This window comes from Marmota monax, unplaced genomic scaffold, assembly GCF_021218885.2.
Source record: "Marmota monax isolate L192 unplaced genomic scaffold, Marmota_monax_Labrador192_F-V1.1 WCK01_AAM20220418_F8-fsc00030, whole genome shotgun sequence".
In the NCBI taxonomy this organism is placed as follows: domain Eukaryota; kingdom Metazoa; phylum Chordata; class Mammalia; order Rodentia; family Sciuridae; genus Marmota; species Marmota monax.
In genome coordinates, this window is record NW_026691988.1 from 1,649,501 (window position 1) to 1,666,088 (window position 16,588).

A 16,588-nucleotide genomic window follows, 5' to 3' on the forward strand; every position below is an offset into this window, starting at 1 on the left:
TGAGAGAGAATATATGGGACCTAACTTTCTGTATTCAGTTTATATCACTTAATATAGTGTCCTTCCAATCTATCCGTTTTACTAAAGGTGAAAGCTTTCATTCTTTTTTTTTTTTTTTTTTTTTTTTGACTAAATGATCTGCCATTGTGTACATATACCACACATTTTAAATCCATTGACCCATAGATGGGCACCTAAATTGATTTCATATTTTAACCATGTGAATAATGCCACAGTAAATGTGGGGGTGCAGTATCTCTTTGGTATGTTGATTTCATTTCCTTTGTATATACCCAGAAATGGAATAGCTGGATCAAATGGTAGATCTATTTTTAGTCTTTTGAGGAACTTCCTAACTGTTCCCCACAATGTCTCTACTCATTTACATTCCTATGAATGATATATAAGGGCTTCGTTTTTTCTCTACATTCTTGCCTGCATTTTTTGTTTTTTTTATTTTCTTATAATAGCCATTCTGACTAGGGTGATATGATAGCTAGTGTAGTATTAATTTGCATTTCTCTGATGAGTAATGATATTTAGCATTTTTTTTTCCATATACTTTTTGGACATTTGTGTTAATTATTTTGAGAAATATCTGCTTAGATAACTTCCCCATTTAAATTGGATTATTTGTTTATTCATCATTACGTTTTTGGGGATAAGATCCTTATTATTTTAGATATTAACCTGATGAGTAGGTAGCATATATTTTTGCTAGGCTGTCATTTCCCTAGGTTGTTTCTTCACTCAGTTGTTTCCTTTGCTGAGCACGATTTTAGTTTGATGTGATCCCATTTATCTACTTTTGCTTTTGTTTCCTGTGCATTTGTGATGATATCCAAAAAAGCCATTGTATATACCACTGTCTGTAACTGTTTCCCTTGTTTTTTTCTAATATTTTAATAGTTTCAGGACTTTTTCTTAGGTCTTTGATCTACTCTAGTTAATTTTTGTAAATGATAGAAATAGTGTTCAAGTTTCAGTCCTTTTCTGCATAAGGATATCGGGTTTTCCGAGCACCACTTCTTGCAGAGGCTCTCCTTCCTCTGGTGTCCATTTTTAGCACCTTTGTCAACTGTCTGTTGACTCTAATGCATGGATTTACTTCTGGAATCTCTCTGCTGTTTTATTGGTCTGTGTCTATTCTTATGCTAATGACTTGGTTACTGTGACTCTGTAGTATGTCTTGGAATCAAGTATTGTGATGCCTCCAGCTTTCTTCTTTTTTGTTTAAAATTGCTTTTACTATGCAGAGTATTTTCTGTTTTCATATGAATTTTGGGATTATTTTTTTCTAGTTCCATGAAAAATGTTATTGGTGTTTTGATGGAAATTGCATTGAATCTGTAAATTGCTTGGGATAGTGAGGACATTTTAACAATATTAATTCTTGTAGTCAATGAACATCAAAGGTACATTTTTTTGTGTGCCTTCTTCAACATTTTTTTCATCAATGTCTTATATTCATTGGAGAGGTCTTTAACTTCCTTAGTTATATTTATTCTTAGGGAATTTTTCAAGCTATTATGAATGGGATTTTTTTCTCAATGATCTCATTATGATATACAAAAATGATACTCATTTTTATGTTGGTTTTCTATATATACTGAATTTATCATTTCTAATAAGCTTTTGATGGAATCTTGAGGTTTTTATGCATAATATCATATCACCTGCAAACAGGGATAATTAGACATCCACTCTTCCTATTTATGCACTTTGTTTCTTTCTCTTGCCTAATTGCTCTAAGTAATCATTAGTTTTGCCCTATTAGAGTTTATTTAAAATTTGTTAAATGATTTGAGTTTACAAATAGTTCAGGTAGTATTTTCATTATTACTGAAACCGTGTTTCAACAATCAGTGAAAATATGTTAATAGCATGTCTAGTATTTCATAATTACTATAATAACAAGAACTTGGTATTTATTTTTTATTTAATCATTTAACCAGATTTTCTTACAAAAAATAAGTGATGCCAAGTCACTTGGCTAACATCACCAAATGGTATAGAAGTATCAGTAAAATAAAATTCATACATACAGAGAACAGTGATTTAATTTACGCCAAAAATAGTTTAAGAATAGTGCTAACTAGCTCTACTGAGCATTTGAGAAAGTTTCACTTATACCTACTACAACATGGGTTTATCTCTGAAGAAAAGAAACCAAAATTCATTCCACTTTTTGTTTCAATTTAAAAACTAAAATTTAAGATTAATATTGTCTCTTGTTTTTCTACTTCAAACAGTCATGGGAATGAATGTATTCTATTTTAAAAATCACTTAAATTATATGATTTTAAACTGGTTTTTTTAGTCTTCATAGAAAGAAAATGAAAATATATAGCAGCCAGGCACAGTGGCTATGCAATAATCCCAGCCTCTCAGGAGGCTGAGGGAGGAAGACTGCAAGTTCAAAGCCAGCCTTAATAATTTAACAAGGCCCTAAGTAACTTAGCAAAAACTTATCTCTAAATAAAATATTTTTAAAAAAGGAGCTGAGTTAAGCACCACTGGGTCTAATCCCTGGGGCCCCTCCCCTTCCCCTACCCTAAAACACACAAAGCTAAGAACCAATAAATAAGGAAGAACATTCTCATATCTTTTAAGTGTTTGATGGTTGTGATGATTGTCAGCATTTGTAGCTGAGCAGGCCTTACCTAATAGAGCTGTTCCTCAGTATCCTCAGGTGATGGATTCTACCCAAATCCCTATATGCTTAGTCCCTATATCAAATGATGCAGTGTCTACATATGACCCATGCAATTTTGCTATACAGTTTAAATTAACACTTGATTACATGAAGTTGCTATATGAGCAGTTTTTCTAGTATATTGTTTAGGGATGACAGTGACAAAAGTCTGTACATTTTCAGTACAGGTTCAGTTTTCCCAAATATTTTCAATCCACAGCTAGTTGAATACACAGATGTGGAGCCATGGATAGTGAAGACTAACTATATAATGAATGACAGCTTCAAGTTATGGATATTCATTTGCTTTCTTCTAATGGATGATTTTCTCATATTTGTATTATAGTTGCTGTACATATTCTTTAGCCAATATAATGCCATAATGCCGAAGAGATTGTGTATTTACTTAGTATCCGTTTCCCCACTTCTCAGGTTGAGCTCTGTGAAGCTTGAATCTGCTGTCCCATATCCTACTGATGGAAGTGTTGCAGCTGCTGTGGAAATCTGTCAGTGTCCACCAGGGTATAGTGGCTCCTCTTGTGAAGTAAGTTTGCAAAAATATATTCTCCATGCAATATAAGCTCCTTCAGATACTATTCTGAATACAGGCGTTCTTTGCTAATAATTGCACAAATAATCATGTATTACTTAAAGAAGGAAGAAAATTCTACTAAAAAGTCAAGACTTGTCCAAATGCCATCCATGAAATTGTTTCCTTTTGAGACATTTTTCCTTACTATAACTGAAAAATATGATGTTTCCATAAATATTTATTTCCTGTTCAATCAGTTGCATGCTGGATGGCAGCAGAATAATATTTCAAAGTGTTTTTTTTTCCATTTTCATTTCAGTAGTTATCCAGAATTTAGTACTTGTTTCTTTTTATTTTCCCATTTTTAAATCCTATGTATACCTCTTTTACTCTACTTCCTGAGAATACAACCAAGTCACAACCATCTGAAGCATGAAATCTTCAGAATGTCAAGAACATAATTCATGGAACAAATACCTTGCTCTAGGAAATTCCTTACCATTTTTTTTATTTGTTTAATATCTAAGTTTCAGATATTAGTTGTTGTCTCAAAATTCCAGATTTAAAATAAAATTAATGTTTCTTACTTAATACCACAATTTAAGAGAGCAATTTTATTTACTTCTATGTATTTTCTCTGAGGTAGTTTGAAAATTGATTTTACTTGAAACCTGGTCAAAAAATGTAAACATGAATTCCCTGCCAAAGGGAATGCCTTCAAGATAAATGAGAGCTTAAATTCTTTAAAATGATACCTTTAAGGAATCATTTGAGTGCATCAGGATGTTCCAGTTCAGAACACTAACCTATTACACCATTTATAGAAATACTATAGGCACTGCTTTGTGAGTTCCCTCTTACTTTAAAATAATATGTGCTTCCAGAGAGTGCTCAGACCTTACAGTCATGTTCATGACAAATGTGTTTTCTTTAACTGGGCAGATTTACCTATCTAGAAATAAAACTAAAGGTAATTCATTAAAGTACTTGTTTTTCCAAAATTTTTGAAGAAAGGAAAAAAAAATCATGGATTTAAACTATCTATGTCCAGCCCTATTTGATTGCAGATATAAAATCTATGTTGTATTTGAAGAAACTTTTTTTTATAACAAGTCTTTCAACTTTTATTTTCAACTCCTTTTGGAAATTTAAATTCCTATTTCAATTATAATAATAAATACCTTACTTCTCTTCTTGCTTTAATACATACCTACATCATTCTCATTTTAATTCATCATCTTTTATTATATTGTTATAAATATTATAATGGTTTAATCAGCTATGTTTTATGTTACTTTTGTCCCTTTGAAAATATTCTGACAAATTCTGCACACATTTGATAAGTTATGTAAATTTCTCTGTATAAATTGTCAATGAGTATACAACACAATCTCTGTTCTTAAAGAACTAACAATCTGGGGAGACAGAACAAATACCTATGAAAAATTGGATCATAGCACTGTATCATTAAGGGACCAGTTAACAGGGGATCCTTCAAAGGGTGAGCTACTCTAGTGAAAAGAAATGTCTTGGAAAGTATCTGAGAGATGCTAAATATTAGTAACACATGGATTGGAAGAGAGAAGCATGCAAGTATGGAAAAGAGAACAAAGGAGCAGAAGAAGAAAAATAAAGCTTCCTTGAACTTGTCACACAATAATTGATAAATAAAGTTTCTTTGAGACACATAAATGAACTTAGTTTAATCAAGGGACAATAAGTTTTGGAACTCTGGAGTTCCTCTCTGATTTTGTTTCTTTTACCCTATAATGATCTTTTCTGTTCTTTATCAAAACTTCCTGTCCCTAGACTTGATATCACCCAATGTTGTCCTTCCTTGAGGTTGTTTTCTTTTTTCACTGAGCTTAGTTGAGAAGGCCAGTCACTAGGTTTGTTATCATTAATATCCTACGATCCCTTAAAAGCAGAGTAAACTACAAAGACCATCCCATAACTTAATTATAGATTACTAAGAACCTCTGGCAAAAAATTTATTTGAGACTTTATTTTGGACTACAATGTTGATTTAGAAGCTATTTTTTTTAAAAAAATTCTTCTTTTCATTTCTACTTGTCATCTTATAAATCGCTCTACATTTAAACTTTCAAATATTTTCTTGTTTTCCTAGTACCATCATAATCCATTTTACTTGATAGGTGAGGAAATGAAAGCACAATAGGATACTAAAAAACAAAGTTTTAAGGCCAAATCTGTTTCCTCTTAATATGAATCTCTATATACAAGTGTTTGTACTCTCACTTTACTGCAGTATTTTCTAAAGCATATATTTCAGGCAGTAAAGACCCAGTACATGGAGGATAATGTGATAAAGAGTACAGATATGGTCTTTGAAAAGCTAGGTAAATTAACAGGATGTCATCAAATCACAAAGGTCCGGAGGAGACTGATTTCATATGAAATCAGACAGGAAGAGAGAGGGTATTCAAAGATGGAGAGACTATTTTATAAAGTTTGCCATGAAAGGCTTTCTGAGGTGGTGACATCAAACCACGTTAAAGAATGAGAAGTAAAAAGAGCTTATGAGGAAGTGGCCTAGAGTTTGGAGTCTTCAGGAACCTGAAAGAAGGCAAGTTTGGCTGCAGTTTAGTAAGCAAGGGGGTGAGTGGCCCAAAATGTGAATGGGGGAGCCAGGCCATTCAGAGGTGTTCATGCATTGTAAGAATCAAGATTTTATTCTGAGTGTCATGCAAAATCAATAGAGGTCTTTAAGCAGGATGTTGCCATGACTTGAATTATGTTTTTTTGACTGTATTTTTTGACTTTATACTGTAGTCACATCATTATTACTATAACATAAGGAACACACTGTAGAATGGCGTGACTGGTAGGAAAAAGAATAGTTAATACACTAGTACAGATAGAACACAGAAATTACAATAGTTTGTGTTCATTTATTGGCAGGGCATGTACAAATACAGAACATATTATATATGTGTTTTGAGAACCAATAGGACTTACTGGTATTCCACATGCCACGGGGAGAAGAAGAAATAGTTTACGAACGAGTCATAGGTTACCAGCTAAAAACTGTACAACTGGATGTGATGACATTGATTGAGCTGGGAATGGCTACTCTGGAGGAATAATTGGGTTGGAGTGAGGAGGGAATCAATAGTCCATTTTAGAAATATTTGGTTTGGAAACACAGTGAAGTGTAGATGTCAATGTGTCCTTAGAATATGCATGTCTGGGACTAAGCATATCTATCTGCCTGGTTGGAAGGCATTAAACTATGGGACTAAATAAATTAACCAGGAGAGAATGTGATTAAAAAGAAAAAAAATAACCTCACCTAGACCCTGAGGGGCTCCTGACAATGAGAAGTAGGGAGAGCAGAGAAGAATGAAAAGAGAAAGGAGATAAATTCAGGGAGCATGATGTTGCAGAGGTTGGGAGAAGACTTTCAAGGTAGAATGGAGTCAGCCAGGCAGAACGATAAGAAGATCCCAGATCAAATACAGTTACAGAGTTGTGCACTGTGTTTGGTCAAATGGAACACGGTGGCAGGGACAAGAGAAGTTTTAATCGAGTGAGCACAAAACAGATGAGTATGGGATGAAGCGAACAAGGCAATTGAGGAAGAAAAGGTTGTGTAGAATAGTTTTACTGAAAAGAAAAAAAGGTGACAGGAAGTGTTGTGTAAGGTTAAAAGAGTGATTTTGCCATTTTTTTTTCCTGTTAGTTAATTTTTGATGGAGGCAGTGGGTCATATTTCTGAGATGATGGTAGTGGTCCAGTAACAAAGATTTTACTGATGGAGCAGTGAGAGGGAATATTGAAAAGACAAAAAGATCCTGGAATCAAGAACACAAGTGGAGTAAGATTTCCTTCAGAGGAAGAAGGATCCTGCATTACCCCCTCTATTGTTGCAGAGGGAAATTGGCAAGAATGTCTGAAGACAAAGGTGCATTCTTGTTGGCTTAGGAGAGGAAAGATAGATTCTGATGGCTTTCATTTTTTTCTGTGACTAATGGGGTAAATTCACTGATTAAGAAAAAGGTCTAGGGAGTTGGGGCATCTGAAAAATGAAGGTGTTATACAAGTGCTACATTTTAAAATGTTAAAAATATATGTTAAGGAAATCTCTATAAACATCTGCCCTAAAAACATCCTATCAGTTCTCTCGCTCTTCTTTTGATATAAGCTTTACCTCCTTCTGGATGGGTAGCTTCACCAGTTTATAAACATTTATATTATAGAAGAACATCACTTCCATAATAAATCTATGGAGACCAAAATTTTAACAGGAGGAAATTATTGGAAAGGAACAGAAAGTCGACACTTTCTCTTTCATACTGCTCAAAATAAGAGGAAAGTTGATTTTATTTTATTTTCAGATATGAAATATCTGCAGATCCTTTTTTCACATGTCTGTTATTGATGTTCAAATTGAAGAGTCCTCATATCCTAAGGCAGAAGAACATTTCCAACAATACACAACACAATTCTATATACTTTATTACTTCAGTGGTTTCTTTCATTTCTATTTTCAACTGGAAAAAAAAAAAGACCTTTTGTGATATATGGTGTTGTATTTAACCATCCAGAAATACAGTTTATAACCCACAAAAGGTGATTACTACATGGACTTATAAGCTTCTAGAAGACATCAATACTTACCTTACAGTGAATTTAGAGACCTTTCAGTTTGTAGAAATCCCCAGAGAATAAAAATTTAATTAAGAGTGAGTGGATTTAGAGCAGGTACTGACAAATAGGAAATATAAACCCCAAGTATCCTGTTATAATTGGAATTCTGGTTTTAAATCATAAACTGGTTCATATATAAGAAATCTACAATGAATATAAGCCAGATTATAGGAGAATAATACCATAAAATAAACTATCAGGGGAATATATGGTAAATAAACCACAAGGTACTTTGGGTAAATTTGAAAAACCATTATAGGATGGAGGAAATTTGGAATGAAATATATAAATTACGTATGTATTGAAGTCAAATGTGTATGTTGTCAAATGTAGGAGGCGACTGCTATCTGTTTTGCAGATGATTTCAAAGATTTTTATGAATGTGAAGGGGTGGAGGGTGGCGACTGTGTGGAAAAGAGAGCTATTCCCAAGTCAAATTACTTGGGGTGATGTTGAGTGCCCTCGTAGGCTAAGATTCTCTGAGCCCTTTTATGTTGGCTGCTTTTTTTTTTTTTCCAGTACTTTTCCTTCTATTTTCCTGTCTGTGCTTTTTACTTTGAGACTGTCACATTTCAATTCTTTATATCTGTGCTTTATTTTACTATTTCAGAAGAGACACCATGCTAACGCTTCCTCTAATCTCATACCTGCCAATAACAGTAAGGTCAGTACGAAGTCCCAATGTCAGGAATAATAGTGCTGCAGCAATGTTTCAATAGTGGCTACTTTTGACAGCATATTTGCTGAGTTTGCTACCTAAGTTATTTTCTATTATCAGAAAAAAAAATATTCTTTTTTTTTTTAAATACCAAGACTGATGAAAAATTTATCTTTCTTTCAGTCTTGTTGGCCTAGGCACAGAAGAGTTAACGGCACCGTATTTGGTGGCATCTGTGAACCATGTCGGTGCTTTGGTCATGCAGAATCCTGTGATGACATTACAGGAGAATGCCTGGTAAGTGCTGTCTTTCCACTGGGGATGCTGATTGACACAGCTAAAATTGACTCAACAAATGCTGCAGTTTGGTTGCTGCCTTTGGAACCTTGAACACTTGAGTAAAGAAGTGATTTGACAATGATATTTATATTGAACTAAGTTAGAAGCTGAAAATACTCTTTCATATGTAATCTCCCTAGCAAGTATTAGGAAGTATTTATTCATATTAGTCTAAGAATCGAGTTAGAGCTACATCATTATAGAGCATAACTAATGACTAGGATATATATTCTAACATGAATATATGTGATTTCACTCCCTTCCATAAATCTACCAAAAATAGACTGTTCTAAAACAAGAAATTATGTATGTCCCCATAATAGGAGAAATGTAAAATATAACCTTTATAATACACATAATTCATGGTTTTTTATAATTTATTATTTTCACATTGAAAATGAGGACATTTGCATATTTATCTGAAACTTTAGGCATTTAACTATATGCAAAGTGTCATGCATAGATAAAAAATAATAAATATATGGAATACATATTCACTAGAGTCGTTTCCCCTTCTACAATTAAGGCTATACTTTTAACAAGAAAATAAGCTCTGCAAAGTGCAGAGCACTTTCTATCCTTCTAAGAAGCCTTAGGACTGGAGAATTACTCTGAATAGGCCGTTCTGATTAACTCAAGGGCATGTTAGTTTTATATTGTCTGACATGGCATGAAGCTTGAAACAACACTTCTCATTTCATTAGTCTTGCAGAAACACAATTTGAAACAGTGCCAATTTAGGAGGATATCATACTCTCATTTCCCTGCAGAATGTAAGACAGACTCTGTTATCAGTAATTCTTAATGTTTCTTTCTCTTGCTCATTTTTCCCCCTTTCTCTTCTACTTAAAAGCTTCTGGGAAAAATCCAAAATGAAAACTCAGGGCTTTTGTTTCAATGTAATTTGGCATTTAGGTTTATTGATGTACTTTCTGTTTTCTCTATATAAGATTTTGTTTAATTGCATTGCAGTATAAAGCATGATAGACTTAATTTGTGGATCAGTAGATTTTTCAAATGGCATTTTTACGAATAGAAAGACTAAGTGATTTTCATTTTAATTATACCACAGTCTTTTAAAACGCACCTTGGGAAAAATATTGAGTTACCTTTAAACACTTTATTAACATGCAGTAGGAAATATACAGCTCGAAACTAATGTGGATTTGCTTTACTTACCAGAAAAAAGCAAAAATAAATATGTCACAATACCAAACTCATAATGTTCCCTAAGGTGATATCCCAAGTTGAATTCATCACAATAAAATCAAATCATGCTTTTGGTCAATTTGGTGATATGATATTTTGAAGAATGAAACATTTGTTTTAGAATTAAATAGCTTCTTTCAGCATAATTTTGAGATAAATCAGGGAGGAAGCAGTGATAGCTGAGATCTTATAAAAAAACCTATTTTATTGGCTGTTTAATGGACAAGGAGATAGAAATCTACCTTCAAATAATAGAGGAATCTTGGAGACAGAATCTCCTGTTCCTTGGATTTTCCCAGGTAGCTGGCAAGTAAATGATCAGGTTGGATATATTCTGGAGACATTCAAGTGTTCTTTCTCTGAAATGGTATTGAAATCTAAGTGCCAATATCTTAATTTTAGCTTATATGATCCACAAGGAGAAAAATATTGGAATAATTGCATTACTAAGGCATTCTTACATTTTATTGTTCAATTGATCTTATATTTCAGCTTCTTTTTATTATTTATGGGGAATTGTTTCTTTCATTAAAATAGACTTATTTTAGTTTAGCTTGTCTGATAGTAAATTAACTGAAATACATTTTTGACATCAGAATAAAAATTCAGACAACTGCTATAATGTGAACCTATATGGAAAAAGTCATTTTAACTCAGAGTATGATGTGATCCAGGAAACATTTAAAGCCACATGGGAAGATGGTATGTTTCTCATTGTTCTCATGATATGTGATGGGAACAAACATTTGAAAGGCACTTTTATAGCAAATCACCCGTGTAAACAACCGGCTTATCATAGTGAAACTTTCATGTTTTTCAGTGTTGATTATATAGGTTGTATGATGCTATTTTATAGTTTTAATTACAAATATACTTGTTTGAAGATTATTTTATTTTTATTTACTGAAACCTGAAAATACAAAGTGTAAGAAACTTTATTTTTCCATTAAATCAGTTGTTAAAGAAAAGCAGGGTCTCTGAGTTATGCAAGATTTTCTGTGGAGTTTTACAATTACATTTTCAATCTAGTTAAATTGTAATTAATTTTATGATTGAATTTTTTAAACTCTTAAGTTGTTGTCAGAATTTTAATTTTGTTAACATGACAACATGCAAAGAATTTTTCAAAAAGCAAACAATTATTTGGTAAGATCTAAGTTAAGATAAACTTAAAAAGTGAAGGAGGTGATAGGAAGGCCCAATCAAAAGAAAGTTTTCTTTCAATTGTTCTAGGTTTTGTTCTTAACATCCTAATATACTGTGTTAGGCAACTGTTAATAGCAAAGTTAGTTAATTGTTACACTGTCTTTTAAAAAGTCAAATATATTTGAGAAATAATTTAAAATAGCTCAAAGGAAAACCTGTCTTCGCGTATCACCAGTTACTATAGAAATACCTTTCACTTGTAGTTGATAGCAATGACATGGAGTATTCAGAGCTTGAAAACTTTAAGTAATGAACTTTAGCTTCCGTTTTCTTTTAATTTTTATTTATTTATATGCAGTGCTGAGAATTGAACCCAGTGCCTCACACATGCTATGCGAGCGTTCTACCACTGAGCCACAACCCCAGTCCAACTTTACTTCTTTATTTCAGAGAATGTAAATAGGAGGTTCAAAGTTAAATGAATGGATTATGATTTAGATTTTTTTCATTCAATAAACAAATCTGGTATCCCCCAAGAAACTATAATAAGCAATGTTCAAAATATATCTTCATTTATTGGGTTGTTTTTGTTAAATCTATATACTAAACAAAACTGACACTCATCTTATTTCTAAACATATGGAAATGAATAAAATGTGGAATTTTCATTAACCTGATCTGACTGTTCCAACAGTCATAAAAACATATAAACTTTTACTGTGCTCAAGATTAATTTATATTCTTCCCATTTCCTTCATAAATTTGGGTGTTGGTGATAAAAATAAAAGCTGCACATCTTTGAGTTCTTATGAACCCTTGTAAACATGTAGAAAAATTATAAGTATATGTGCTTATTAGACTTAAAATAAACTTCAGTACTAATGAATCCATGCTATATGATTTTAGAAGGAATTATATAACATCATTGTATCACTGGAAATAAGACCTATATCTACATGATACAATAAATATTTATCAAATTGTGCTATTGGAGACAGTTCTACTGCTTGATCAGCTGGATCTTTACACCAGTCTTGATGAGTTTTATGAACACAGCCTGAGATTAGGAATATATTTTAATTAATATGATAAAATCAAGAAATAAATTATTTATTTTGATTTTGATTTTTGAAAAAGAGATTGCTCTAAAAATAATAATTGGTAGAAAGATATAGTTTCTACTTGGTTTTGAAAGTATCTGAGGAAAATTTTTATGTGCTCTGTGATTTCATCATATATTTAAGATTTTTTCCCCATTTTCTCAATGTTCAATTATGAATCAAACAAGCTCCTCACAGATATAATATAAGAAAGCATTGTGCAAACATCAGAGTCTGCTAAGTTTAAAATTAATGCCTGAGCTAAGAGGGCACAGTCTTGGGGGATTTGTATGATTAGCCATAGTTCTCATTAAATCAGCAGTTTTAAGCTACAATTGATTTTTACTTAGAATCAGCTACAATTTCCATTAAACTTATGTCATTAGGGCTGTCTGACTACATATACATACACACACTATCAAATACATTTTCTTAAGAAAAAAAATAAAGATGAAATAAAATTTGCATAATGAAAATAATTTATAAAGGATTTCAGTTATCTTTTAAATTATGCATGTGTTGAGCCTAGTATGTAGTTGATGAACTAGATATTAACTTCCAATGTTATTTCCCTGCTAAAAAATTGACTGTTTAATGTGGAAAAATTTATCTTCCTGGTGGGGAACAGACTAATGATTTTATAGACCTATTTTCAGCAACATGGTGCTGTTTGAGACCAAAATATAAACTCTGATATGCTCTTCTTCCTCAGAACTGTATGGATCATACAGGTGGCCCCTACTGCAATATATGTCTTCCTGGTTTCTATGGTGATCCTACTCAAGGAACTTCTGAAGATTGCAAGCCCTGTGCTTGTCCACTCAATATTCCATCCAATAAGTGAGTAACAAACTTTCCTTACCAAGGAGTTTGGTTTCCAGTTCTATAAGTGTATCTTTGATATCAAATGTAAACTTTCTCTTGTTGCATGCACATAAATAATAAATACATGCATGAATTTTTCAGGAAGGCAATATGAGTTTTTAATGTAAAATATTTAAAATTATGACCATTTATTTCTAAAGGTTTTTAGTATTTTGCCCTAGATTTGATGATTTAGTAATTAAGAGATAGAACTCAAATAGCACTTCTATCCTAGTTCCAAAGAACATAATTTAAATAAACACATACATGTGTATGTGTAGACATATATGCCTACACACCAAAAGATCAGTGACATTAAATGCTGCTCATTTAAATCCTAGTCTAGATTTTGTGTGTGTATGTGAAAGTATGCTTGGGCAAGTCACAAACTTCTCAAAAGCTAAAATGAAGGGATTTGATTAGTTGAAACTTTAAGCTAGTCTTGATGAGTTTTATGAACACAGCCTGAGATTAGGAATATATTTTAATAAGATAAAATAAGAAATAAGTTATTATTTTTATTCTTATTTTTGAAAAAATATGGCTCTAAAAATAACAATTGGTAGAAAGTTGTTGAAGCACTGCGTTCAATTCTCAGCACTGCATATAAATAAAAATTTAAAGACAAACGGAAGCTGAAGTTGATTACTTAAAGTTTTCAAGCTCTGAAACTCCATGCCATTGCTATCAAACCAGCTGATCTTCAAGTACACATACTATCCCTGAATTATCCCATAGTTTATCTCATACACAATATTTACAGATAAATATGTTTATTTATACATACATGTCCATCTTATTAAAATTGGTTTAACAGTACACATTTTATCATAAATTTATGACTAATAAACTATGGGTATTAATTGCTACATTATCTATCATAAACAATGTAGATCTTAAAAGTTTTAATACAAACTTCATATAATTTATATCCATTTTTCCAGTTATTCACCTAGAACAATAATATATTAGAAAATATTTTAGAAAAGGAAGGAAGGAAATAAGAAAGGATTAAATAAATTAATAAAATTTTCTTTGCTCCTTCCCTTACTTTTCATGAGAATGCTCTATACCAGGTTCAAAAATTGATATTACTACAAAATGTGGCTGTGTTAGTCAAATTTTCATCACTGTGACAAAATATCTGAGATAAATAAAGAAGAAAAAATTTATTTTTGCTCACAGTGTCAGAGTTTTTAGTGCATGATCAGATGGTTGAATTGTTTTTAGACCTAGGTGAGAAAGAAATATGGTGTAAGGGCGTGGCTCAGGAAAGCTTCTCATTGGGAGGCAGACAGAAAGGAAAAGAGAAAGAGAGAGAGGAAGGGGCCAGTGACAAGATATAATTTCCTAAAGCATTCTCCCAAGAACAGACTTCCTTCAACGAGGTCCTACTTCCTATAGTTTCCATCATTTCCCAATTGTTCATTCAAATTATGAATCCTTCAATGGCTTAACCCATTGATGAGGGTAGAGCCCTCGTGGTCTAACCATTTCCTAAAAACCTCACCTCTGAACATTCCTATATTAGGAATCAAGAAGGCAAATGGTTCTTACAGGTAAATAATTGCAAATAACTATAATTTTACTTATTTTATTATTTTGGTGCTAAGGTTTAGATCCAAGATCTTGTAATCTGTCACTGAGCTATACCACCAGCCCTAACTATAATTTTAAATGAAAGGAATTTTCTTTTGAGAACTTTTAAGAGTAATCTTAGTACTTAGTGAAGTTCTTATCATGTGATACACTTTCCATCTGTTTCTACAAGCAGAGATAAAACTTGTAGGGAAGAAATTTCAAATAATTTTTAAGTGAAATCTGTCAGCTATGATTTTTAAATGTGAAGTTTTGATCAAGGAGGTCATACTCTTAGGTCTTACCCAAGATGTTCCTAATTAAGATGCTATATTGTTATTAGATCTAATGAATGCAACAAGCTAAAAAATGAAAATAATTCTGTTTTCAAGATTAAAGTCCTCCTGAGAACTGTGCTTTCTTGTATTCAGCTCACATGGAATTCTTATCCTCCTCTCCAACTATGCTTCTCTTCCAATGTTCCACCTTACTCATTGTTTGGAAAAGAACTAACATTGAATGAAAACAGCCTACTATATTCTAGGCATAGGGTCATGCACTGTATTTGGTTATTTCACCTTCAGAAATAACCCAATTTGGTAGATAGACTAATAAGTGAAGTTTATGAGTAGAAAGGGTGTTATAATATCAACTTTAAAGTCAAAACTCCCTTAGTTTAAATGGTGGATCCGTACTTTCCACTGGTACAGCTTTGGGCAACCTTCTTAAACTATCTTAGTTCATTCAACATTAGTTGTGATAACTGAACCCTCTCATGGGGGTAGTAAGAATCACACCATTAAAACATGTCAAGTACGTAAAACAGTGAGTGGAAATGGTGAACTTTGGGTTGATTGTTAAGTAAGTTGCTTAGAGTCATAAAGCATCAGTGTCAGAAAACAGTTTTAACTTTAATTTCTTGTGTATGTTCCAGTCCTCTGCAGTCTGCAGGACTTCTTTTAAAATAAGTTAAAATACTGCAGGTTAACATAAAACATAAAACAATTAATCAATCCACCAGGTATGTTAAGTTCCCTAGTAAGACCCTGAAAAAAAATGAGAAGTTGATTTAACCTATATTAGGGATCAGAGCATAAAAAATTTCCAGAACATAGGGAATGAGCTTGGAAGGACATACAACTTAAGAACATTTGCCCACCAAAGGTATGAGAGAAGAGGAGAAAAAATACTAGAAAATAGGGAATATAAGGAAATACAAATGAAGTCCTTCATAACTAATGGCTACTGCTCCCTACCTTGTATATAATGTGACACCAAATTGGCTATGTGTTGTACACATGAAGGATTAGCTTACATAGTGCATGACCTCCTCTTTTACCAGGGCTAAATGGCATTCTCCAGCCCACCCCATGCTCATAAACCTCACTGTTCAGCACTGACCTTCGTTGAGGAAGGCAGACAGATTGCACCTCGAGATGCCCTTGCAATATATCTTCTTATCAACCAAAACATTATTGTTATTAACATAGCTATCAACCCGGCAGAGCTGTTCATTCATTGAACCATGTGAATCCTAGTGTAATACATAGAGACCTTATGAATTTCCCCTCAAATCTGGCCAACATTGCTATAAATAAAGAGAAGTCATTAGGGAAGGAATTTTGCTTGGGCAAGTGTAGGCAAGTGTAGGCCAGTCCTTGCCTCTATCTTTGCTGTGTTTCTAGTTTGAGGTCTCTAAATGTGTTGTCCTGAACAAAAAATAGCTCAACCAAAATTAAAGTACCATCCACCTGTACCAAAGGGATTTGGGTCCCAGAGTTGAATGATATTTCCTA

The 16,588-nt window shown here is 32.7% G+C and overlaps 1 protein-coding gene across 6 annotated transcripts in view; it reads left to right on the top strand.

Moving 5' to 3' along the window:
- The window catches only part of Lama2 (laminin subunit alpha 2), a 564,351-nt gene that overhangs the window by 314,483 nt on the left and 233,280 nt on the right, over positions 1–16,588 (top strand). For 4 of the 6 annotated variants that reach the window (XM_058581074.1, XM_058581053.1, XM_058581067.1 and 1 more), the window contains exons 15-18: positions 3,128–3,239; positions 8,509–8,562; positions 8,740–8,853; positions 13,063–13,190. In XM_058581074.1, the coding sequence (XP_058437057.1) occupies positions 3,128–3,239; positions 8,509–8,562; positions 8,740–8,853; positions 13,063–13,190 (408 nt within the window). The remainder of the gene's footprint in view (positions 1–3,127; positions 3,240–8,508; positions 8,563–8,739; positions 8,854–13,062; positions 13,191–16,588) is intronic. The other 2 variants (XM_058581062.1, XM_058581071.1) reach the window with 1 other exon arrangement.